This window comes from Trachemys scripta, chromosome 3 (genome assembly GCF_013100865.1).
Source record: "Trachemys scripta elegans isolate TJP31775 chromosome 3, CAS_Tse_1.0, whole genome shotgun sequence".
NCBI lineage: Eukaryota > Metazoa > Chordata > Testudines > Emydidae > Trachemys > Trachemys scripta.
In genome coordinates, this window is record NC_048300.1 from 125,432,280 (window position 1) to 125,458,656 (window position 26,377).

At 41.4% G+C, this 26,377-nt stretch overlaps 1 protein-coding gene across 1 annotated transcript in view; it reads left to right on the forward strand.

Moving 5' to 3' along the window:
• PREP (prolyl endopeptidase) overlaps positions 1–26,377 on the forward strand; it is a 168,364-nt gene that overhangs the window by 101,759 nt on the left and 40,228 nt on the right. The window contains exons 9-10 of the mRNA XM_034765960.1: positions 12,202–12,399; positions 16,499–16,602. Of these exons, the coding sequence (XP_034621851.1) occupies positions 12,202–12,399; positions 16,499–16,602 (302 nt within the window). The remainder of the gene's footprint in view (positions 1–12,201; positions 12,400–16,498; positions 16,603–26,377) is intronic.

The following is a 26,377-nucleotide window of genomic DNA, read 5'->3' on the forward strand; positions in this document are numbered from 1 at the left end:
CCACAGAATATAAGGTAATATGTCCTACTGCATTTGTAGTGCAGCTAAAGCCTAACTAACAAAAAAAAATACACATACCAAGAGATGAGTGAATTTAATTTAATTTGGCTTGACTGACCCAGTCCTCCCAGGTACAGTTGGCCGTGGGCTTTAACTTGTGTTTGAGAACCAGTTCTGCATTACGAGTTCCATAAAACTTTGAAAAAACAAATGTATTCCGATAATATGGGGTTGTAAATATGACAGATGTTTAAAAGCACAGAGCGTAAAGAATTATTCATTTGCATTCTTATTTTGAGTCAGTCTCTCCCAAACAGTGAACACTGTCAAGGTTTACTTAATTCTCAGTAGACACTTCACACAAAGTAAAGATAAATTTAGAACTCTAATCAGTGAACGAAGGGGAAAAAAACAAATGCCAACCATTTTAAAATGAAAATAGTTAAGTAAGGGCCCCAGGACGTCTGCATTTGCTATGAGATTCATTTCCACCCATGCTCCCCCAACTGGAAAGCATTTGTGTTGTATTACATTTAATTCTCAGAGAGTATAAACCTTGACAAATATTTGTGAATTAATATTAAAATGCAAGTTTAAAAGATAACAAAGGCAGTATTAAGTGTGCAAAGGTCATTCATCAGAGGGATCTCGGAACAATGTGAGATCTTACATACCACAGACAGGGCCGGCGCAACCCATTAGGCAACCTAGGCAGTTGCCTAGGGCACTGCAATTTGGGGGGCGGCGACCGCGGCGATATTTCTACGGCGGGACCTTCTGCCGCCTCTGTGGGGGGGATGGCATTTTGGGGTGGGACCTTCTGCCGCCCTAGGGCGGCGGAAAAGCTGGCGGCGCTCCTGACCACAGAGCTTGTTTAAGCACAGCAAGGTGAGTTCAGTATGAAGTTTAGATTATCTCCCTCAGGATGGTTGGTAACTGGACCCATGAGGTCCCACCTCTTCCCTCAAGGCCCCACCCCTACACTGCCTCTCCACCCAAGGCCATACATCCTTCAGTTTGGTGTCTTCTATATTTGGGGGGGAAAGGAATTAATGTTCCCTTGCTACCAGTGTGGCCACCTCCAAAAGTATTTTTTTTAGTGCCTATATTCAAATATATTGTGATAGTTCCCAAAGGCCCTATGTAGGATCATGACCCCATTATGATGGGTAATGTAAGAACAGATAGGAAGACAGAATATGCTATTGAAGCAGGTTATGCTAGATTTTTACTGCTGGGGACTGGCAATGGTATAGTGAGACATGGGGGAAAGATAAAAATACGAATTTTCACTGGTTGACATTATTTTTTTCTTCTCTAGACCCTACATATCACTAGTTTTCCCCCCTGAATGCTTGACTGCAGGAGTTTCACGCTATCCTTTTGACAAAGTATTGTTCATTTTCCTAGGGCAATATTCTTGATTTTTGTCAAAATCCTGTTGAATTTAGCTGTGCTCACAGGGCCTCCCTGCACCTGTCATACAAGGGATTGTTGGAGGAAAGAGTCACACTGCCTAGGCATTTGGCATTTCTCCAGCAGCAGAGAAAAGGAGAGTAGACAATAAAGCCACGGAATGTATTTCAACCCTTAGTCCGGAGCACAAGTTGTGAAATGGCTTCACTTCCCCTCTGGAATGTGCAGAGGATTCCTCCCTTTTGGAGCTCGCCTGGGGCCCAATTATTGGCCCCTAAGCAAAGGCTGTAAGAAGCCGATTTTAGTAAGCTTCCAATGTAGTTATACATTGCAACTCAAAAGAGAGAGTAGAGTTACTTTAAAAACATTTCCATAGGGCTCCATGTTTTATTATTTGCCAGTGATACTGAATCAGATGTGCTTGTTTACAGGTGAAACAATAGTGGTTGTTTGGTTGTTTTGTTTCTCCCTCCTCCCCTTTACTGATCGCCTTGCAGAAATTCACCATGCACTGTGAGAGAAAAGCAAGATTCATTCCATCATGTGCATCTTCACTATGAATAATGGGAGATTAGGCCCTCAGTTACATCTATGTGATACTGCTGGCTTCAGGTGTAGGGTTGCCACCCATCTGTGTTTTAAACCGGACAGTCCATTTTTTGGCTTCTGTGTCCGGGTACCATTTAGGATTGCCAGGTGCCAGGTTTTCGATGGGAAAGTCCAGGCATTTAGGGAACCTGGCAACCCTAAATGGCACCCAAACCAAAAGTCAGGCTACTGCAGGGTCATTGGAGGTGCCAGGTCATTAACCTGCACCAGTCCCGGCTCAGCCGGGGCCACCTCCTACCTGCAGATAGGAGATGATCCAGCAAGCAATGGGGGAAGGTGGGGAGAGGAGTGACTGATGGGGGTGGAGCCTTGGGGGAAGAGGTGGAGAAGGGGTGGGACCTTGGGGGAAGAAGCAGAGAAAGGGCAGGGCCTTCGGGGAGGAGGTGGCGAAGGGGCAGGGCCTCAGGGGTCCGATTACAAGCCATTAGAAAGTTGGCAATTCTATTCAGGTGTAACTGATTGAAACTAAGTAAAGAATTATTTTGGTAATGCACAAACTAGAATAGAGCCTTCTGTTCATTCAGTCATAGATCGATATATTGGCTTTGCAGGGGTACCAAGAATAAAGAGCAGTCATTTAAAGTGAATAGATAGGACTCTGAGTTTGGAGTTAGCTGTAATGATTTCTAAATTTATATCTTGACCTGGGATTGTGATGTTTGTTGTATGCATATATTGAGTTAATTCAATAGCAGGGCTGTCAGGAAATGCCCCCAGAAAGGCAAAGGGGGTTTCTGATATACCCTTCACAGCAAACACTTGAGACTGTGCAAGAGCTGTTCACATTGGTGCTCTGGTTTGACTCCTTGCTAGGCTTGCCAACCATGTCTCCCTCGGAGTTACTCAGTCTTCGGGGGAAGGAGGAGTTCAAAGCATCCTGGAATGGTTAAGAGTGAGACATAGACAAATTTTGGGGGAGACCATCTCCCCAAAGGTTAGGGGTCTGGAGCAAGACTTAAGCTGTGGGATAAGACAGGCCTTTTGCTGTTTTAAAAAGCCTTATTCTCTTATGTATGCTTAGTTCCTATCGTTAGATAAACAATACTTTTGTTTTAAGAAGGCTGTTTTGAGTCATTGTAATCTACTGGTTGCAGATTCCTGAAGGTAAGGACCAGACTCACTCAGAGTTGCTGGGCAAACACAGTCAGCACACAAGATACTGTAGCCCAGCACCTGGTCTAAAAGTGGAAGAATTGCATGGTTCCACCTCAAAGAGAGGTAAAAGTCATGGGGCCTGATACCTGTGGGGCTGCAATCTGGAAAACTAGAGAGGGGACAGAGGTGCAGCAAGTCTAGGGTAGGGCAAACTACAGCCTGCAGGCCAGATCTGGCCCGCCAGCCATTTTAATCCAGCCCTCGAGCTCCCATTGGGGAGTGGGGTCTGGGGCTTGCCCCGCTTCAGCTGGGGAGCAGGGTCTGGGGCTGCTCCACACGGCTCCCAGAAGCAGCGGCATGTCTCCCCTCCAGCTCCTACGTGTAGGGGCAGCCAGGGGGCTCTACACACTGCCCCTGGCCCAAGCGCCACCCCTGCAGCTCCCATTGGCTGGGAACCATGGCCAATGGGAGCTACAGGGGCAGCACCTACGGACAGGGCAGCATGCAGCTCAGCCACCTGGCCACCCGTCCACGTAGGAGCCGGAGGGTGGACGTGCCGCTGCTTCTGGGAGCCTGCCTGGAGCCTGCACCCCTGAGCTACCCTGCCCCTGCACCCTAACCCTCTGCCCCAGGCCCAATCCCCCTCCCGCCCTCTGAACTCCTCGATCCCAGCCCAGAGCACTCTCCTTCACCCCAAACCCCTCATTCCCAGCCCCACCCCAGAACCTGCACTCCCAGCCGGAGCCCTCAACCCACACATCCCCTGCCCCAGTCTGGAGCTTCCTCCCACGTCCTGAATACCCCACCCGAGAGCCAGCATCCCCAGCCAGAGCCCTCACCTCCTCTCACACCCCAACCCCAATTTCATGAGCATTCATGGCCCGCCATACAATTTCTATACCCAGATGTGGCTTTCAGGCCAAAAGTTTGCCCACCCCTGAGCTACCCTATAACTCTGACAGACTCTGAATAGCAATATTGAATGGGTCTATTGAGTAAAAAGGTGCTATTTTTACGTAGTAATTTAAGACTTAGGACTCAAAGATGAGTTTTATGTTCCTGGCTGTCACAGACTTAAGTGACCTTAAGCAACTCAGTTAACAGCTTTGTGCCTCAATTTCCCCTCTCCAAAATGAGAATAGCAACACTTCCGTACCTCACAAGGTCTTGTAAGCCTTAATTCAGTATTTTAAAGTACTTTTATTCCCTCATGTAGAAGGTTATATACAAGTGCAAAATGTTATTTATCTTATCACTTTTTTTCTCAGTTTTAAGCTTCAGATTTGGAGCCTGCTAACATTATAAATACCTAAGCCTTGCCCTGTAGACATCTTTTTTATGGCAAAGTTTGGTAATAAAATAACCTTTCTGTCATTATTTTGCTGTTGGTATAACACAGATTTCTAATTGCATTTTTTATTTAAATTCACTATAAAGCACCCTTCCAAACCTCTGGGCATTGCCCAATCAATATAAAACTTAGGTGCAATGTGTCAAAAAGTTTGTACATTCTTGCAGAGCTTACTTGTTCAATGCTTTTAAGTATATAGTGCATTGCAATGGAGAGACAAGATCTGAAAACTAAAAACTCTATAATCAAATATATTCCAATAAAAGTAAGATTATAGCAAAACTAGGTCAGAACAAAATCAAACTTTGGAATCAGGGTCACAAAATTGTTGATCCTGATGAGAAGGGATTGTTATCTCTGTGAGTAATAACTATATGTTTATTCCAACTATCAGGAGACTTATGCATTCCATTACTTTCATGTTGTCTTTAAAAATATCCATGACTTTTTACGCTGGAGAGTTTTGCATGCAAATTGAAAGTGGATGAGTGAATGGATGCATGAATATTCTTGAGGAACAGTTGCACAAACTTTGTTTAGAGCCTTAAGAAAATACACTGTGAATTGCACAGAAGGCTAGTCGGGAGCAGGGAATTGGCAGCTACCCAAAGGACCAGATTGGTGAGCTTGTATAGAAACCATTTAGTAGTTGGGGGTGTGGATTATCCCCAGAGTTTCCTAGCAACAACTCTGAGCTGCCTTTGAGATGCTCACACAACCAGAGCATGCTCAGGCCAAGAGACAGTCCATGAGCCTCAGACAGGAGATGTTCTAGTCCAGAAGCACATCTTTGACTGAAATCTTTGGCCTGGTCTATACTACCCGCCTGAATCGGCGGGTAGAAATCGACCTCTCGGGGATCGATTTATCGCGTTCCGTCGGGACGCGACAATCGATCCCCGAATCGGCGCTCTAACTCCACCAGCGGAGGTGGTAGTAAGCGCCGCCGACAAAAAGCGGCAGAAGTCGATTTTGCCGCCGTCCTCACAACGGGGTAAGTCGGCTGTAATACGTCGAATTCAGCTACGCTATTCACGTAGCTGAATTTGCGTATCTTAAATCGACTCCCCGCTGTAGTGTAGATGTACCCTTTGTCTGACTTTTCATGACCAGGGCTACCACAGGTCCGTCATGGCTTTTTTCTCAAAAGATACCATGGCAAGCCCGCACCAGTCATGATTGAGCAAGGCATAGCCCTGGGTTTCTTGAGAGGCTTAGTTCCCCAATGTTTGCAGCTTCAGAACAACTTTGCACTTTTTTCCTCTCTCACATATAGGGCGACCAGATGTCCCGATTTTATAGGGACAGTCCTGATTTTTGGGTCTTTTTCTTATTTTTTCACACTTGCTGTCTGGTCACCTTACTCATGCATGTATGGCAATATGGGTTGTCTGAGAGGAGGTGTACAATCTTAGCCTTGTTGAAGCCAGTGGGAGTTTTGCAACTGACCTTAAATGTGTTGGGATCTTATTTTAGGGTGTCCTTTGCCTCCTTTTTATATGTTTGTTAGATAGGGCCACTTATAATATAAATCTACAATTGAGTAATGCTTTATTCTGTAAACTGTTAATATTGTCTTTGCAGGTCTTCCTACACATAAATAACTCTAGGTTTATTGTAGTGGGGGGAAAGTGTCATTTTCTATGAGTTCTACAAGCGTGACTGTGACTCTGAAACGTGGACTAACTCACATGGCAGAAGAAAGGAAAATTGCACATTAGCAGCTGTCTTTCAACTCAAGCTTTGAAGCTCCATCAAAATGTTCCCCTTATTAATGGGGTTGACGCATGTGCTTGCTCAGGAAGTGAGTTTGATGTTTCCTCTTAGGAATTATTTGCACATGGATCTTGTCTTCATTTTGGTTCTCTTTTCTCCTCCATCAGTGTTTCAGCATAAGAATGTCAATATGCATCTGTACAGTTGGATTGCTTGACATGATGTGTCTAGCACTGGAAAAATAAAGGGTCAGCACTAATTTCAGTACCTTAAGTTTTCAGGATGGATTTTTAACATGAAGGAATTCAACATACTGCACCTAAAACCATATTAAAATTATTAGGAGGGAAATTTTGTTGATGGAACAGACACACATCCTTGACCCCAGTGAAATCCATTGTACTAAAGGGACCTTTTATTTAAATATTAACACGTATTTATAAAAATATGGTCTGGACAATCTCTCCTAAACTGGAACTGTTGACACATTTCTGAGCTCCCAGGCATTATTCATGACTAAAATTTTACTCTAAGCCTCTCTCCAAAGCCTAGAAAAAAACAGCTCAGTGCTGAAAACCCCTTGTAGATTGGTTTTAACAAAATCCACACAAACCCCAATGTACAAGCAGTGTGTAGAGTTGCAACACAGCTCCTCTGTGCTCTCTCTGTAGTGGCTGTGAGTCACTATCTCTGCAGAATTTAATATTGTGTAGCCATTCTTACAGCTCACTTCCAGTAGTCCCCTCACCTTGTGTAACCATTCCCACCCCCAAAGTGGGCCGGAGGGCCTTGAAAACACAACTTGGCACTTCGGGAGAATTTCATCCAAGGAAAACAGCATTCAGTATCATAACAGCAAATTCAGTTCTTTAACCATTTGCACCAGCGTTATAAAATGTGGTTTGTATGGGTTTGTTTAAAAAGTCCATAACGGGCATCATCTTTTTCTTTTAGCTGTAACATATACAGTAGTTTGTGTGAATGTTAATAAATATGTGCCAGAGAATATTATGATGGCTACATATTGGTTAAAAAGGAAACTTTCTGGATATACAGTCTAGACTCTAGAAGTTTCCTTGAGGTGGAAAGAAACCAGTTAAAGCATTCTGGATATGTGCTTGGAGTGTCAGCAAAGGAGGTGAGGTTGTGGGCTTGACTACAAAGTACAATAGTGTCTTGTGTCTCCGATTCTCAAAACAGAGATTAGGGTACAGAGAAATTCAGTTCATGGTTTTATATAGAGAAATGGTTATTATTAACAATTTCAGCATTATTTTAGTTTGATAATTTAGCACTTTACTTAGATGTAGGTTCTTTACTGTTCTTTTAAGTCTGGTTCAATTTTTTTCTCTTTCTGTACCTGTATAGCCCATACTAGTATTTATTTTCTGAAAATATATTATGGGGGAGACTTTCAAAAGTGCCCTATGCATTTATGAGTATAAGTCCAATTGACTTTCCATGGGACTTATGCTCCTCAGGCACTTTTGAAAATACTCTTTCCCTCCCCCCTCATCTTGTCATCTGTTTTCTCCACCTTGTGGAGATTATTTATAACCACATAATGTACTAAAGGGGTGAATAAGAGGTAATATCACCACCTTCAAAGCATGCTCCATAGTATTTGTAAGAGGTATCAGTGGAAATTAGATGCCTTTGCCCTGAAAAATTGAAATAGAATGTCAGGTTTGGAAGGGACCTCAGGAGGTCATCTAGTCCAACCCCCTGCTCAAAGCAGGACCAATCCCCAGACAGATTTTTTCCCCCAGATCCCTAAATGGCCCCCTCAAGGATTGAACTCACAACCCTGGGTTTAGCAGGCCAATGCTCAAGCCACTGAGCTATCTTTTCCCCCTCCCCCCCTTAAAAGGGAAATTTGGTGGAAGTGAAAATATCTAATTAATTTTAACCTGTATTGAAAAGATCCATCAAATTACATTGTGTAGCCAACTAATCAGTGAGGAATCGGTGATTGTCACAACTGTATTTTAAAATGGAGAACTTTTGCTTGATATTTTTGATGGGGAGTGAGTATTTTCACAAAGAAAAGACTAAATAAATATTTTTGCATGCATGTTATGGGTTGTACCCAATTCTGAGATTAATCTGTGTAGCTCTTTATATATCATCTTATACAGCTTTAAGATGCAGAACATTTTTAATATAAAATTTGAGAATTTTCTAGTTATAGAAGTACGTTGTCTACTGGGAACACAAATTGCACTTCCGCAGCCCATATTTGTATTGCCTGACAATTACTTGTGTTGCCAGAAGTAGAATATTGCCATTATTGCATTTATGCTTTTTTCTTGTTCATATTTTTATTAATAAACCAAAGTTCTAAAATGAACTAAAACCAACTTGAAGTTTGGCATCTTGCAGATTCTACAGTTTGAATAAAACTGCCTATTGTACGTAGGAACCATATAAAAAGAGGCTATGTAATAATAATGTCGAATTTCTTATTTTAGTTAGAGCTAGGTATGATGTTATAACTTGAAATGCATAATAAGATGTAAGAAATTAAAATGTAAATCTATATTTCTTTATCCGTCCTCACGTATAAGATTTATTCCACACCATAGCAACTACTATTTTATAAAGGGTGCCATACTTATCTATTACAGTATCTTGTTATATCAGGTCATGGCTCCATGATTAAAATTCCAGTTAGTATTCCAGTATAAAGTGTCTGGGTTTGGGTTTGGCCTGAAAGTTGCCAGGTTTACGTTAAAAGAACAGGAGAATTTTTTCCCAAAAAATCTGAAGAAAATGGGTCAATCGCTTGAGTTGCATATGTAATGTTTAAAATAACATAACTAAAAATTTTAAACTAGTGTCAAATTTTCATTGGCCCTTCAGGAAAGAGGGTGAGGGGAAGGTGATGACTCTGTATGGTCATTAGGATTCAAAGGTGAGCAGAAGCCAGGGTGTCACAACGGTGGAAGGACAGATCTGACCTATATAAGGAAAAGAAACAGTTAAAGAAGTTAAGGCTTTATGGACAAATTAGTTTTGATCTACAATTCTGAGAGTTTGTTATCCTTATCTAAAATTATGATGACGAGGAAGAACATAACATATCCTGGAACTTTTGTTCTGAAAATTGGATGTGCAAACATGTTTTTAGTCTGTGTTCAGCTTTGCTCTAGTTGGTTTAAAAAGACGGTTGGGGAAACCCTGAATTCCCATAAAGAGTTTAAAACCGAGGGCAACCTGTAAGATGGGTCTTTGTCATATTTTGGTCAGTTTTGTTTTGCTTGCTTTGTTTCTGTGTTGATTTTCTTTGTTTTCTATTTCTAGTTATACAGTAGAATCTGAATTACAAACACCTTGGGAATGGAGGTTGTCCATAACTATGAAATGTTCGTAACTCTGAACAAAAAGTTATGGCTGTTCTTTCAAAAGTTTACAACTGAACATTGACTTAATACAACTTTGAAACTATAATATGCAGAAGAAAAATGCTGCTTTCCCTTTTTTTTTACTAGTTTACGTTTAACACAGTATTGTATTGTATTTGCGTTTGTTTTTTTGTGTCTGCTGCTGTCTGATTGCGTACTTCCAGTTCCAAATGTGGTGTGTGGTTGACTGGTCAGTTCGTAACTCTGAGGTTCTACTGTAGGTGCAAAAACTATTGGTCATGATGTTACTTAGTGTAACAACATACCCTTAGGCAATCCTAGGTCTAGTCTTTGTCTGCTCATTTAATGGCATCTGCAGTTTCTTGCAACCAGGAGCCAGGAGAAAACTTTGTCCAACAGTTGGACCTTGGCTGTGATCCAGCCCTCCAACCTGATCCAAATGGACCACGTTCTCTTCCTGCAAGGGAAAGAAGCCACAGTTTTGGCCCGAAGAAGACAAGAATTGTTACCCACTTATCACCTGGCAAGAGAAAGGAGAACTTATTTTATATTTTCCCCTAATCTCCTTTCTTATCCTTTACCTCTGTATCCATTTTGTCAAAATTTGGTTGAGGAAGTTGACTTGGCAAAGGAACAACTGTGAGTAAGTGAAAATGTTTGTTAGTTGCCAGCTAAGTAACCCTTTTCCTAAATGACAGAAATACTTAGCGAGAAGCAGTTTTCTATAAGCTGAATTTTTCCCTTATGTGTAAGTTAATAAAGAAAGGCTTATTATGTGGTTAATAGGGATCTAAAGCCTATGGCATGAGAGAAACCCCAGGCATTTTAGGACATACTAAGAATGGTGTGCACCAAGCAACATCTAATCTGTAAGTTAAGGCAGAGCATCCAAGTACCCAGGTGAATGCCACATGATAATATGTGATGTGAAAACTGGCACCATAAAGAGCTCATAAGCTTCCCAGGATAGGGCGTGGTAGGGTAGAATCAGGTACCTTAGGGATAGAGCTGGTCAAAGATTTTTCCGACAGACCAGTTTTCTGTCAGAAAATGCTGATTCAATTAAATCAAATCATTCTGCAGGCTTACCAGCCCAGAAATGTTAGAAAATTCCATTTAGGTTCTTCTGAAACTGAATGTTTCAAAATTTCCATCCTGTGGAAAATTTTGCATTTCTGATTTTGTTCCAATTTAGAGTGAAAATTCTTTCAGAAATGCAAAATTTTCCGTGAGATGAAAATTCGGTTCCTGCCCAGCTATCTTCCCTATCTGGGAAGTCCTAAACTCTGTACTGGCCTTATATTAGATTAAAAGAAACGACACACACATGCTTGCTCGGAAATTAGCTTTTATATTCTGATGATATCTAGAGGCCTCAACCAGGTTGGTACTCGTGATATGCACTGTACAACCATGATAAATGACAGTCCTTGCCTCTGAGAAGTTACAGTCTGAAAGCCAGTACATATAAGCAGTCTGTGTATGTCCCCATAAGAGGTGAATGAACTGCAGTGTGGTGTGTTAGGTATTGCAGTTCAGTGAGGATTTGTGAAGGTTTGTAGCTCAGGTTGGAAATGTAGGTGATGTATGCTGGATAGTTGTAAGAGGATTTCTGGTTCATGATTAGACTCATTGGAAGGGGCAGAGTTAAAGTTGTTGTTTTTTTCAATCTGCAATGTAATATTTTACACTTGTACATTTTAAGAGATTATATGAAGTGTGAAGGTGTGTGAATATTTATATTTCTTTGTGTCTAAATGCTTAAGTTTTTTTCTTTTTCCAACAACATTGCTTGTTCTATTTTAACTAATATAAAAGTAACAGCATTAACTAAAAATTAGCTCTTGTCCTTTAATCTGTATACTTCAAAATAGCTTCTCTTCATACTTAAAGGCTTAGTACTTTTCAATATTAAGTATTAATCATCTGAAAAAGAAGTATATAATCTTTGTCTTAACTTCATAACTTTAGTGTTCTCAGAACACTAGCTTGGGACTCCATGGATTCCATTAGGCATCCTTAATCACATTGGAGTAGTTCTTATTCATAAGAATAGTCTACTGAATCCTTTAAAAGGTACAAAAATGGCAATGTACTGTACACGGCTGTTCACCTTATCATTCTCATAAATTTTGTGCACAAAAGCTATGGTTTAGTTTTCAGTCTCATATGCTTCCATAAATAATTTCCCTGATATCTTTTTGACAGAAAGATTACCCTTTCATGAAGAAAAAATTGTAGATTTTGTCAATATAGCTTTGAAACACTGGACATACAATAGCAACATGAACCATTAAACACTGATATAGAAAAATCTTTTAGTTTGTGTACATTAATTGCATGGGGTTTGAAAAAGTATTTGTTAGAATGTAAGTCTTATGAATATTACAGCTCTTTCCTGGCATCTTGTCTTTCATATTTATATATAACTTTTGCTGATATTTTGAAGAACTTTATTTTCACAGCTGCAAGGAAACTTTGAAGCTTACAGAATTTTAATCAGATATATGCCATAAGAGGTTTTGTGTGTGTGTGTGTGTGTGTGTTTAAAGCAATTTTTAAGGTTAGTTATATTTAATTATTTCATTCCCACAGTAGTTTCAGGATTTTGTTTCACTTTACTTTTTTTTTCTTTTACCCCTTTTACAGAATGGGTTGCTTGTGTTAGGTCCAACTTCCTGGTTTTGTGTTACCTGCATGATGTGAAGAATGTTCTACAACTTCATGATCTAGCCACTGGCACACATCTCAAGACTTTTCCTTTGGAAGTCGGCAGCATTGTGGGTTATAGTGGCCGAAAAAAGGACACACAAATATTTTATCAGTTTATGTCCTTTTTATCTCCAGGTAAGGTTGTTTATTTCCTCAGGTGTTACCCCTTTTACAGGGGACCTGCCCAATGGATCTTTAATTTAGGAGGTACTGTACACATAATGAGATTGAATTTCGGTTTGATCTTTAGAGACATAGAAAAAGGTGCTTTCCCCTAAATAGTGTGTAGTTGTTTGGACTGTGCATTTAAAATATATTAATGGAGAAGACTCTTGGATCTCATGGATCTACAGTGAGTTAATACGTTGGAGATCTGGGTTCAGAAATGACTGAATATTACAAAGAGTTCTATGGAAGATTGCAACTTCTTGCTCATTCTGTCCTCCTAAAGAAGGAAATTGGTGTTGCTTTCATAGCACCGATTAGAGGCTGTACGAATGTGCTTTGAGCAGAGCTGCATGATCATGTAAAAGTGGGCCAGATAATACCTTTTGACCAGCCCACAGATACTTAATAAACTGTCTCTGAAAATTAGGTCATTAGTGCAGCCCAGAAAATGAACAGTTTGATGCTAAAACAAGGGTGTGCTTTCCCTTCATATATAGAAGAGCAAGCTTCTACTTTGTATGGTCCATGACGTGCTACTGACCCAAACTTCTTTCTTCTGAATAACAAAATATCAAGTAGTTGCATCTGGAGAAATGGTTAAAATTCATAATTTTGCATTTATCCCAGTTTCTGCTCTGCAGTTCCTGTTGAAGTAATACATTGGCGCACTCAGTGGCATTCTGATTTTCTCTCACTAGTGGCAGTTTACAGTTGGCCACACAGAACTTATTCCAAAAACAGTTTGTGTGTGACAGGCCCTACACTCCACTGTGCTACGGAGACCCTCCAGTCACTGTCTAGAGTCCTGGCTTTCAGAGGTATTGAGAGCACATAACTCTCATTGACTGAAAAGAGAGCTATGGGTGCTCAGTAAACCAGGCCCTATGCAAACAAATTAATTTAACAGTGTCCACGGAGTGATAAACACATCATGCAGCCACACACATTCTGTTGTTACTGAGTTTTCTTGATTACCCAAAAGTCAAGCAGAAGTTAATCCCTGGATTAGTAAAATAGGTGGAAGGGGGAGAACCAAGGTCCCTAGAAAAATACTGATTCATTCTAAAGGCAAACATACTGGCTAAAAACTGATCATGGAGGTCTTAGCTTCCAAACTTAAACTATATTTTTTCTGTAAGTGGTCCTTGCTATAGATGCCAAATTTTAACCATGAAATATAACTTTCACACAGACAATTCATGTGCTGCAATAGAAGATAATGTGCATGCAGTTGTTTGGGAGGGAGTGGAGTTCATTAGCCTGGGAGGAAGTCATGCACTGGCGTTTTAATTTAAAAAAAAACCCCGAAATATCTGTGACGGAACATGGCCTGTTTGGATGGGATTACTGTCAAAGTGGACTTAACCGACTCCTAATACCCTGAAAAGTACCCTTTTCATTTTGTCATCCAAACTCTCCCTACATTTTACACTAGAGTAAGAAAATTAATCTACAAAACATAAAATATTTTCTTAAAATAAGTTTTTTTTTTTTTCTCAGTTTCAAGCATAAAAAGAGAGGCAGGGAAGACTATGTATCCAGATTGGAACTGATCTGAATATATGCTCTCAACATGAGTGGCGGTGTTGGGAATGTTGATAATTGAGTGTGGAGCCAGAAAGGAAAAACCCCACCAGTTTCAACCAGAAAGATCATGCAAGTAAAATCTTGAAGTTACCTCAACAGACTGCAGAACAAGGCTGTGCATAAAGGCTTAGCTATGTAAACTAAATAATTGCTGGATAAGATGGGGAAGGATGATGAGTGCAGAATGGAATGACTCATCCTAAGTGTTGATAAAAGCAAAAGTCCCAAAAGGCCTGTAAGCTTCTTTCAAGCAAAACCATGTGTCCAGTTATTTCTGCAAGAGGCCGGAGTTACCTTGTGAAATAAACAGCCCTTTTGTCCCAATGTATAATAAAAGGGTTCAGAGTAGGTGCAAAACTGTTCATAGTAATAGCCAGAGAGACTAGGAGACAAATATTGCTAGTTTGGGGGTTTGTAAGCAAATTATATAATTTAAGGGAGGGGGTAGATTTCTTGCTGCTTTTCCTTTTCTGAGCTCCCTGCTGTTTAAATGGTCCCTGCTTTTTTACTACTTCTACTACATGTTAATACAGTACAATGTACTGAGGAGCAACTTGGGTTAAGAAATAGATTTTCTTACTGCTACTTAAATCATAGATTTCTGTCCTTAATCATCTGATATAGTTAAGTCTTATATTATTTCCTCTTTGCTGATAGGTAAGGAGATCTAGTACTGAATGTTTGTTAGATACAAACTCACTTTGTATTAATGTACTGTGCTGAGAGCAGCCAAGAGAATCTGCAAGCTGGCTATGTGCATCTTATTTTTGGCAATGTTGTCAAGTCAGTCAGTATACAGATAGACGGGCAATTTGGGCTGACCTTACTTTTGTTCCACTTACTGGCTCTCTACTACAATTGCACTCAGCTCCTCTGCTGTTTATACTCTGACACTGAGCGTTTCTCTTAATGGTGATGGTATTGTACCTATTAGAGAGAAGAAATCATTAAAAAAAAAAAAAAAAAAAAAAGTGGTAAATTTTGGTACTTCCATAAAATCCAGTAAACAGAATCTAAATCTTGTTCTCTCACTCCATCACCCTCACACTGTGTTTTCCTTTTTAATCTTAATTTATCTAAATTTGAAAGGGCAGGGCTCCACTTGATCAGAAAAAGCCCTATCCTAGGTTTGTCACCGATCCTGAATTTTTTCCAGATTTTGACAGAATGATCCTCTAGGTCCTGCAAGCCTATCTTAAGGATATTGACTGCTGGCTGTTGAAATTGTTTATTTGTATCATACTAGGATTCCCAACCAAGTCTGAGGCCCCGTTGTGATAGGGACTGTACAAACATATGTTAAGACTCTGTCCTAATGAGCATACAATATGAATAGACAAGACACAGGGTTAGAGAGAAGCACTATAATCCCAGTTTTACATCTGAGGAACAAAGGCACAGAGAGACAAAGTGATTGTCCAAGACCGCACAGGAAGTTTGGGAATTGAACCCTGATCTCTTGCATTGCAGTCCAGTTCTTTGGCCACAAGACTGTCCTTATCTTTTCCTACCAACTGACCACCTTGAAGACCATTGGGGAAGAACGTATCTTTATCAGGAATTTTAGAGAACAAAATGGGGGCAGAGAATTTAAACACATGGTTAAGTATTTGCAGGATTGAATCCTAGAAAAGAAAATTACAGTCTAAAATCCAGATCCTGCCTGGCCCTTCCACAGGTGCACAGTGACTTTTCCTCCCTATTCCCCTATGGGAAGGGCTCGGTAAAGAGGAAATGGGTGCATGGCTCTGTCCACTCCATAAATGTGCAGAGGATAGAGAGGTGCTCCCCACAAAGGGGTGTTTCAGCAGGTATGCTGTCAGTGGGTGATGGATGTTCCAGAAGGCCTTCTGCTTCCCTGAGCAGAGTGCCTCCATTCCCTCAGGGGCAATGCGGCTTTGCCTCAATCACACCTTTAAAAACGAGTTTGTCTACCAGCTTCATCATGGTCATGTGCTTAAGCACGTGAATAATGTTACTCATATGAGTAATCCCACTGATTTCATTGAGCATACTCAAATGATTAAAATTATTCACATGTTTAAGTGTTTGCAGGATCAGGCCCTAAGTGAACATATTAGACTAAATTCTGTTCAGCTACATTGGTATAATCTGTATTAACCCATCACGTTTCCAAGTAGACTCCTAAATCTTTCCATTATCTGAATTCTGTTGGATTTATCATTCTTAGTAAATGCAAAGCAGCTTAATTTTTTTCCCCCTTGTATTTAGTTGGTTGTGAGAATTCTAACTTCACATGCTTAGTATGGGCAGCGATAATTTTTCTTTGCATATAGAAAGGCTCTGAATTCTTCAGTGAAGAAGTGCATGTCAATTATTAAATTTAAGAATGTATCAAGGCTGCTTCTTTACCCTACTGGGTTAACTTTGCAATCGTTACAGTCTTTCATGTTTTTTAATCCAATGTCTTTTTAATGATGCATGTGCACTTAATTGACAAATTTGACTTCTGTTTCAGGTATTATTTATCACTGTGATCTGACGAAAGAAGAACTGGAGCCAAGAGTTTTCCGGGAGGTGACTGTGAAAGGATTTGATCCTTCGGTTTATCAGACAGTTCAGGTAATAACAAAAACATGAATTTTTCTACCTTGTTTTAATCACTTGTGAAGCAGGCTAACAAAAGCTGCAGTTAAATGAAAGTAAAAATCTCTTTCAAGCAACTCCTGTGTAATTTTCAATATCAGAGGTTGTAGAGTTTTGAGACAGGACTAATGGGCTTTTTTTGGGTAAGTTTAGTATGTGCCATGCCATGTAACTAAGAGGCAAACATAAGCATGCATCTTCTCGTGTTGTAAATTTTAAAGGTATAGTAGTGTTTCGCATCAGTCTCAGTGATGTAATTGCTTTCCATATACTGTGCAGTTCTTCCACTTTACTTAGTACAGTCATCCATGTAAACTCTTTTGGTCGGGAACTGTTTTGTTTTTGTTTGTACAGTACCTAGCACAATGGGGTCCTGGACATTAATACATTACAGATCATAAATAGGTGTGTACAACACTTGGATTCTGACAAGCTAATTCTTAAAACTCCAAAATAAGAATGGCCATTCCAAGTCAGACCAATGGTCCATCGAGACCAGTAATCTGTCTCTGACTGTGACCAGTGCCAGATGCTTCAGAGTGACTGAACAGAATAGGGCAGTTATCAAGAGATCCATCCCCTGTCGTCCAGTCCCAGCTTCTGGGAGTCAGAGGTTTAGGGACACCCAGAGCATGGGGTTGCATCCCTGACCATCTTGGCTAAAAGCCATTGATGGATCCATCTTCCATTAACTTATCTAGTTCTTTTTTTGAACCCAGTTATTCTTTTGGCCTTCACAACATCCCCTGCCAACAAGTTCCACAGGCTGACTGTGCGTTGGTTGAAGAAGTACTTCCTTATGTTTGTTTTAAACCTGCTGCCTATTAATTTCATTGGGTGATTCTAGTTCTTGTGTTATGTGAAGGGATAAAAAACATTTCCTTACTTGCATTCCCCATACCATTCATGATTCTGTAGATCTCTATCATCACCCCCACCACCACCCCACCTAAATTATCTCTTTTTTTTTTAAGCTGACAGTCCAAGTCTTTTTAATCTTTCCTCATGTGGAAGCTGTTCCATACCCCTAATCAGTTTTGTTGCCCTTCTCTGTCCTTTTTCCATACTAATATATCTCTCCTGAGATGGGGTGACCGGAACTGCATGCAATATTCAAGATGTGGGTATACCATGGATTTATACAGTAGCATTATCTTTTCTGTCTTATTACCTCTTTTTCTTGATCATTCCTAACATTCTGTTAGCTTTTTTCACTGCTGCTGCACATTGAGCAGATGTTTTTAGAGAACTATCCGCAATGACTCCAAGATCTCTTTTCTGGAGTGGTAACAGCTAATTTAGATTCCATTGTTTTGTGTGTATAGTCGGGATTATTTTTTCCAATGTGCGATACTTTTCACTTATCAAAATCAAATTTCATCTGACATTTTATTGCTCATTTACCAAGTTTTGTGAGATTCCTTTATAACTCTTTGCAGTCAGCTTTGGACTTAACAATTTTAAATAATTTAGTATCATCTGCAAACTTTTCAATGTCACTGTTCATCCCCTTTTCCAGATCATTTATTAATATGTTGAATACCACATGTCTCAGTACAAATCCTTTGTGGAACCCACTATTTACCTCTTTCCACTGTGAAAACTGACCATTTATTCCTACCCTTTGTTTCCCATCTTTTAACAAGTCACTGATCCATGAGGCGACCTTCCTTCTTGTCCTATGACTGCTTACTTTGCTTAAGAGCCTTTGCTGAGGGACCTGGGAAAGTGAGGAAACAGATTGACAGAGTGAGACGGGTACCCAGAAGTCACCTACTACAGGACAGGCCAACAAGGAAAACGAAAACAGAACACCACTGGCCATCACGTACAGACCCCAGCTAAAACCTCTCCAGTGCATTATCAACGAGCTACAACCTAAACTGGAAAATGATCCCTCACTCTCATAAACCTTGAGAGGCAGGCCAATCCTCACTTACAGACAGCCCCCCAACCTGAAGCAAATACTCACCAGCAACTACACACCACACCACAGAAACACTTACGCAGGAACCAATCCCTGTAACACACCCTGTTGCCTACTCTGTCCCCATATCTACTCTAGCAATAACATCATTGGACCCAACCACATCAGCCACATCATCAGGGGCTCATTCACCTGCACATCTACTAATGTGATATATGTCATCATGTGCCAGCAATGCCCCTCTGCCATGTACATTGCAAACCGGACAGTCTCTACGTAAAAGACTAAATGGACACAAATCAGACATCAGGAATGATAACTTACAAAAGCCAGTAGGAAAAAATTTCAATCTCCCTAGACATTCAATAACAAATGTAAAAGTAGCCATTCTTCAACAAAAAACACTTCAAAAACAGACTTCAAAGAGAAACTGCAGAACTACAATTCATTTGCAAACTTTACACAATTAATTTGGGCTTGAATAGGGACTGGGAGTCGCTGGCTCACTACAAAAGCAATTTTCCCTCTGTTGGTATTTCCCTCTCTTGGTATTCCTTCTCCTCCTCAATTATTAGGAGTGGACCACATCCACCCTGACTGAATTGGCTTTGTCAACACTGGTTCTCCATTTGTAAGGTAATTCCCTTCTCCTCATGTGCCAGTATATTTATGCCTGTTTCTTTAATTTTCACTCCATGCATCTGAAGAAGTGGGTTTTTTTTATCCACGAAAACTTATGTCCAAATAAATCTGTTAGTCTTTAAGGTGCCATCAGACTCCTCTGTTTCTCTAACCAGGTTTATTCACCAGGTAGCCTTCAACTGTGTATCTCTAACCAGCAAGCTTTGCTGAGGAGTTAAGATTACAATCTGTGAGACTCTCTCAAATTTCAAAGACTCTCTGCCTCAAGAGTCAAGGCAGGAATTCGCTGCCCTCTTGGAAGAGAGTAAGAATGGGGCCAGGACCTCTCTCCAGGTAACTCTCGATGCAGCCGATGCGGCAGCAAGGACAGTGGCCTCTGCTGTCACCATGAGGTGGTGTTCTTGGCTCCAGTCCTCAGGACTTCCTCATGAGGTCCAACAGTCCATTCAGGATCTCTCCTTTGAAGGCTCCTCACTATTTTTGGAACAGAAAGACACAAGACTTCACAGCCTGAAGGACTCTAGAGCCACCCTCAGGCCATTGAGCCTCTATGCTCTGTCTGCTTCCAGGAAGCACCTCGGGCCCCAATAGCCACCTCATTTCTCGGAGCCCTCTCCGAGACAGGAGTCCTACAAAAGGGAAGGCAGAAGTTATAAATGTCATCAGTCACTCCCATCCACCTCAACCTCCTAGCCAGAGTCTGATAAGTACTCTGGTGGGCCCAAGCAGGCCTTTTGAAGGTAAACCCAAAGGCGCTATACTAGTTCCCACTTCAGATCCTGCCTCCCCTTTATTTTTGGACCATCTGTCCCATTTCAGCCAGGTATGGCCCTGTATAACATGGGACCACTGGGTGCTAAGTACAGTGACAACTGTCTATATCCTTCAGTTTTTATCCATCCCTCCCTCACATCCCCCACCCCTGTCCCTCTTTGGGGACCCTTCTCGCGAGCAACTCCTTGCCCAGGAAGAGCAATCCCTCCTATGCATGGGGGCTGTGGTGGAGGTTCCTCAAGACTTGAGAGGAAAGGGGTTCTACTCCCTATATTTCCTAATCCCGAAGGCCAAGGGGGGACTCTGTCCTATTCTGGAGCTACGTTGCCTCAACAGATCTCAAGAAACTGAGGTTCTGTGTGGTCTCTCTAGCCTCCATCATTCCCTCCCTTGCTTCAGGGGACTGGTATGCCACCCTTGACTTAAAGGACGCATATTTTCACATTTCTGTCTTCTTTGACCACAGAAGATTTCCCAGATTTATTGTGAATCAGTGCAATTACCAGTTCATCACTCTTCCTTTCAGCCTCTCAGCAGCCCATTGGGTTTTCACAAAGTGTATGGTGGTAGTAGCAGCCCTTCCTCAGACGGCAAGGCGTCCAGATCTACCCGTACCTCAACGACTTGCTAATCCAAGGTCAATCAGAAACTTATGTGCGGAACAGCATCAGCATGATCCAGACAGCTTCCAGGCATTGGGCTCGTTGATAAATGAGGAAAAGTCGGCTCTTGTTCCAGTTCAGAGAATAGAATTTATTGGGGTAGTGCTCAACTTGACCCAGGCCAGAGCCTTCCTTCTGGAGGCCCAATTTCAAACTATATGTCAGACCTGATATCCATGGTCATGGTACACCCAATTATGACTGCCTGAGTTTGCCTCAAGCTGCTGGGGCACATGGCCACATGTAGGTTCAGTATGCAAGGCTGCGTCTCAGGCCCTTGAAGCCATGGCTAGTGTCATTTTACTCCCCAAACAGACACCACTTGGACTCAGTGCTCACTATTCCTACCCTGGTCCTCACCTGTCTGGATTGGTGGAAGGACCCAGGGTCAGTAATGATGGGGGTACCTTTGTTGCCCCTCAGCCATCAGTCTCCCTAGTCTCGGATGCATCAGATGTAGATTGGGGAGCCCACCTCGACTGTCTCAGGACGCAGGGCCTATTAGTCAGGGAATTCAGGGCTGTATGTTTAGCTTGCCAAGTGTTCCTCCCTCAGATTTCAGGCAAGGTGGTGCAAGTTCTCACAGACAATACCACGGCCATGTTCTGTATCAGGAAACAGGGAGGTACTCGATCCTCTGCCTTGTGTCAGGAGGACATCCATTTGTGGGAATTCTGCATGAAACACTCCATCTACCTGGAGGCAACATATCTCCCAGGAGCCCGGAATGTACTGGCAGATAACCTCAGAAGATCCTTTTCCCTTCACCTGGAGGTGGTCCCTTCACCTGAAAATTGGCAGGTTCATCCCTCAAAGGTGGGGGTCTCCCCAGGTAGACCTGTTCACGACCAAGCAAAACAGGAAGTGCAATCAGTTTTGCTCGCTTTGCGGGCACAGTCTGGACTCCCCGTCTGACACCTTTCTGCTCCCCTGGTCAGGACCCCTGCTCTACGCTTTTTCCCTGGTCCCTCTTGTTCACAAGGTCCTCCTGAAAATCAAGCAGGACAAAGTGAGAGTTATTCTCATAGCCCTGGTGTGGCCACACCAGTGCTAGTTTAGCATGCTACTGGATCTTTCAATAGCATTCCCTCTTCCACTCCCACTCCATCCAGACCTGATCTCACAAGACCACGGCTGGTTGCTCCACCCAAACCTCGTCTCCCTTCACCTAACAGCATAGATGTTAGATGGCTGACCCCGGAGGAGCAGGCCTGGTCAGAGCAAGTTCATCAGGTCTTTCTAGGTAGTAGGAAACGGTGCACTAGGGCTACCTACCTGGCTAAATGGAAACGCTTCTTGATATGGGCATCTCACCGAGGTGTCTCTCTGGTTTGTTCTTCCCTGTAGGCTATCTTAGACTACTTGCTCCATCTAAAGCAGCAAGGTCTGGCCTTTGCATCTATCAAGGTGAACTTAGCCTCAATCTCAACCTTCCACCTGGTGAATGACAAGTCCGTATTCTCCCATGAGATGATGGTCTAATTTCTCAAGGATCTGGAGAGACTCTACCCTCAGGTCTGTGAGCCAGTCCCTCCATGGTACTTAAACCTGGTTCTGTCAAGCTCATGGATCCTCCATTCAAACCGCTAGCACCATGTCTGCTACTGTTTCTCTCTTGGAAGGTCACTTTTCTGGTTGCCATCACCTCAGCCAGAAAGGTCTCTGAATCAGGGTTCTTACATCAGAGCCACGGTACAAGGTCCAGCTGTACCGCCACCCAGCCATCCTGTCAAAGTGGTGTCACAATTCCATAGCCAGCAGGCTATTTTCCTCCCAGTCTTCTTTCTGAAGCCTCACAGGAACTCAGAAGATGCTCATTGGATGTTAGATGTGCTCTCACCTTCTATATTGAGAGAACTAAACCCTTTCACAAATCCATGCAACTCTTTGTAGCAGTAGCAAAAAGGATGAAAAGGCTCCCAGTGTCAGCCCAAAGTATCTTGTCCTGGATAACCACCTGTATTTGAGCTTGCTGTGAGCAGGCAAATGTCCCGCCGCTAGCCATCCTAACCACTCACTTAACGAGAGCTCAGTCCTGTTCAGCAACGTTCCTCGCGCAAGTTCCCATCCAAGACATCTGCAGGGCTGCAATTTGGTTATCGGTGCATACCTTTGCATCCCACTATGCCATCACCCACAGGCTCGAGGCGATGCCAGGTTCAGAAGAGCAATGTTGCAGTCAGCATGTTCATGAACTCTGAGCCCACCACCTGAGGTACTGCTTGTGAATCGCCAAATGTGGACATGAGCATGCACTCGAAGAAGTGGTTACTAACCTTTCGTAATTATTGTTCTTCAAGATGTGTTGCTCATATCCTTTCCACAACTCACCTTCCTACCTCTCTGTCGGAGTTGTCCAGCAAGAAGGAACTGAGAGGGTGCGTGGCCAGCAGTGCTCCTTATACCTGCGCATGAGCGACATTGCTCCAGAGGGCACCAGAGCCGCTCTGACAGATACCACTGAGGGGAAAATCTATGGCAACGGTGCACGTGGTGTACACACACCTAACATGGAATGGACATGAACAACATATCTTGAAGAAAAACAGTTACAGAAGGTTAGTAACAGTTTTTTCATCTATGTGCCAGATAATTATGTTCTTTACTATAGTTTCAACCAGTTTGTCTGGTACTGAAATTAGGCTTGATGGCCTGTAATTGCCAGGATTGCCTCTGGAGCCTTTTTTAAAAATCAGCGTTCCATTAGCTATCCTCCAGTCATCTGGCACAGATGCTGATTTAAGCGATAGGTTACATAACACAATTTAATATATGCACAAGGCTGTTGTAAATAGCCTCATTCATCTCTGGTTGCTTCCGTAGATAGAAAGATGAGCTTTGCAAAGGCCAGTTTGCCAAAGATGCAATCATCGAACATTTATCTCTTGGCTTGAATTCATTAGGGAGTCTACTTCTTCTTTCTCTATTTTATTTTATGTATATATAACAAACTTTAGAGGATATGGAGTTGAAGGAAGAAAACAGCATTCACTTTGAGAAAGAACATGATTATATAACTAATACTATCAAGTTGAGTGAGATAATGAATTAAAAAAACAATATAATAAATTAAAAAGAGGTTTAGAAATAATTACTGTAAATTAGGCATATTATATTTTACTGGCAAATCAAATGTTTTATTTAAGAAACAATTGTGGAATCAAAAGCCACTTTTACATATAAATCAATTATTTATTAAATTAGGCTAATAACTTAAGGAATTTATTTTTAATTAAGAGAGCTCTTCTCATCCAGAAGGATCCCAGGTTTTTTGGTTGTATATAGAAAGGGATTATTTTCCCCACCACTGAGAAGCTGCTATCTTTACCTTGCTTTAGTGATGTAACAGTGATTCACTTTCAGCAATGCTCCACGTGTTTTTAAAGCAAGAAAAATAACCATCCGTTTTCACTACAGCTGGAATTTAGATAGTTGGAATTTGATTAGCAATGCTGACTTTAGCTATAACACAGCAGTTACTACAGCATTATAATTCTGATAAGTGCCCTTGGATCCTTAATTACATGGGGCGGGGAGACAGTCCTTGGAACCTTGTACACCCCAAATACAGCACCTGTGATAACAGAGTGGTGCCCTTGTGCAGTGGGATATTGTGTTTTGCTGACTTGGAAGGAAAGGTGCCATATCCTGAGACACAAATGTCACTTCCTATACCATCCTGTGTGTGTATGCTTCCTTGTATTTGAGATTTGAGGAGACTCCAGCATCAGAGAAGAGAGATTTCATATCTTTGATCTGGCCAGTTTATTATACATTTAAATCTCAAATTCATTTGAAATTGCTCCTTTAAAATGACACCTATATACGTGAATTGCATTGAGTTCAATCACAGCTTTGCCATAAGCCCTGCGTTAGTGTCAAAGTATTGGTGCAGTGACCCTAAAGCTGCCTAAATCACAGTTGCCCACCCAGCCCATCTCTGCTTCCACTCCAGGAAAGGGAGCATGGTGTGTCAGGGCTACCCGAGTTTTGTATGCTCTCCAAGATTGGGGAGGAGCTGCACCACTGGGTGTATTGTGGAGCTAAACCAAGATTCCACCCCATTCCTTGCCTACTCCCCACCCACTTGCATGGGGGGGGGGGAAGGGGGCAAGTAGATGCTCCGCAAAGGTTGCGTTCCCCTCCCACAAGGAATCTGCGTATGTATGTGTATGAATCTAAATGATAACCTTGCTCCTCCTTTTACTTCTGTACCACCCCAGAGCTCTGGCCACAATTCAGGCAATTGAAAAGGATAAACTGAAAATGGATGCAAGAAAAAAGTAGTTGTGCGGAAAGTCACAGGTTAAGATTAATTACTTCACTATAAATAACATTGTATAATAACCTCGGTTTCATTATTGTGATTTATATCAAAATTGCCGAGTGCTGAAAAGGAGAAAACAGAGCTTGCTTTTTTTTTTTCTTATTGGACCAAGGCAAATTTGATTCTGCACTGAGGGATGTCCTTTCTTAATAAGATACAGATGAAAGGAATATTCCATACAAAGCTTTTTACATTTATTTTCTTCCACTTGAATGAACAGAATGAATGCACGCACACCTGGGGGTTTCCTAGATTTATTTACATAACATATATGAAACTTTATTGAGAGTTGTTCTCTAGTAGTCTCTGCACATAATTGAGCAGAAGTGTTAGAAATGAAGTGGGGGGGGGTGTGCGCGTGTGTTTTAACCTAAACTGAAATTGTCAAAGTGCCAAGTCTGTACTCTTTTGGGCACGTTTTCAGTATTGCATGGATTTTTAGTGCAAGACTCTACATGACTTTTTTTTTTTTTTTTTTTAAATCCCACTGCTAAATCCCCATGCAACATATCAAAAATGTACCTTACATCCTTTGGTTAAAGTATGTATTAATCTTTAACTAAATAATGTTTCCTGATAGGTGGAAAGGAGTTTTGATTCTCTAGATAATTTCATCATGTGATATTTTACGGGGAGTAGTAGAGAATAATGGATTTATGAAGGGAAACATTGGCACAATTTTGTTTAACTGAGCAACTTATAAGTAAAATTTATCATAACTTAAATGCTCCTTTAACTAAAGGTCATGAATTTTATCTTTATGAACTTGCCAACTGAGTTCTTATGTGCTTCTTGTTACACCTCATGGTGACACTTAATCATTGATAAAGAGGCTGCTGTCCTGTCTCTGAATTAACCTACTTTAATGCTGGCATGCAAGATTGCAGGTGTTGAAATTGTAATCGCGAAACAAGTTGTTTGGATCCCTTTGCCATTCTTTTAATATCTTCCAATGTGTTTTAAATAGTTCAAGATTGCAAAAGAGTATGTGCGCCTAGCAAGGGTTGTACTTTGTTTAGCTACTGTCTTGTAAAAAGAACAGGAGTACTTGTGGCACCTTAGAGACTAATGAATTTATTAGAGCATAAGCTTTCGTGGGCTACTGCCCACTTCTTCGGATGCATATAGAGTGGAACATATATTGAGGATATATATATATATATATATATATACACACATACAGAGAGCATGAACAGGTGGGAGTTGTCTTACCAACTCTGAGAGGCCAATTAAGTAAGAGAAAAACATTTCTTGAAGTGATAATCAAGCTAGCCCAGTACAGACAGTTTGATAAGAAGTGTGAGAATACTTACAAGGGGAGATAGATTCAATGTTTGTAATGGCTCAGCCATTCCCAGTCCTTATTCAATCCTGAGTTGATTGTATCTAGTTTGCATATCAATTCCAGCTCAGCAGTCT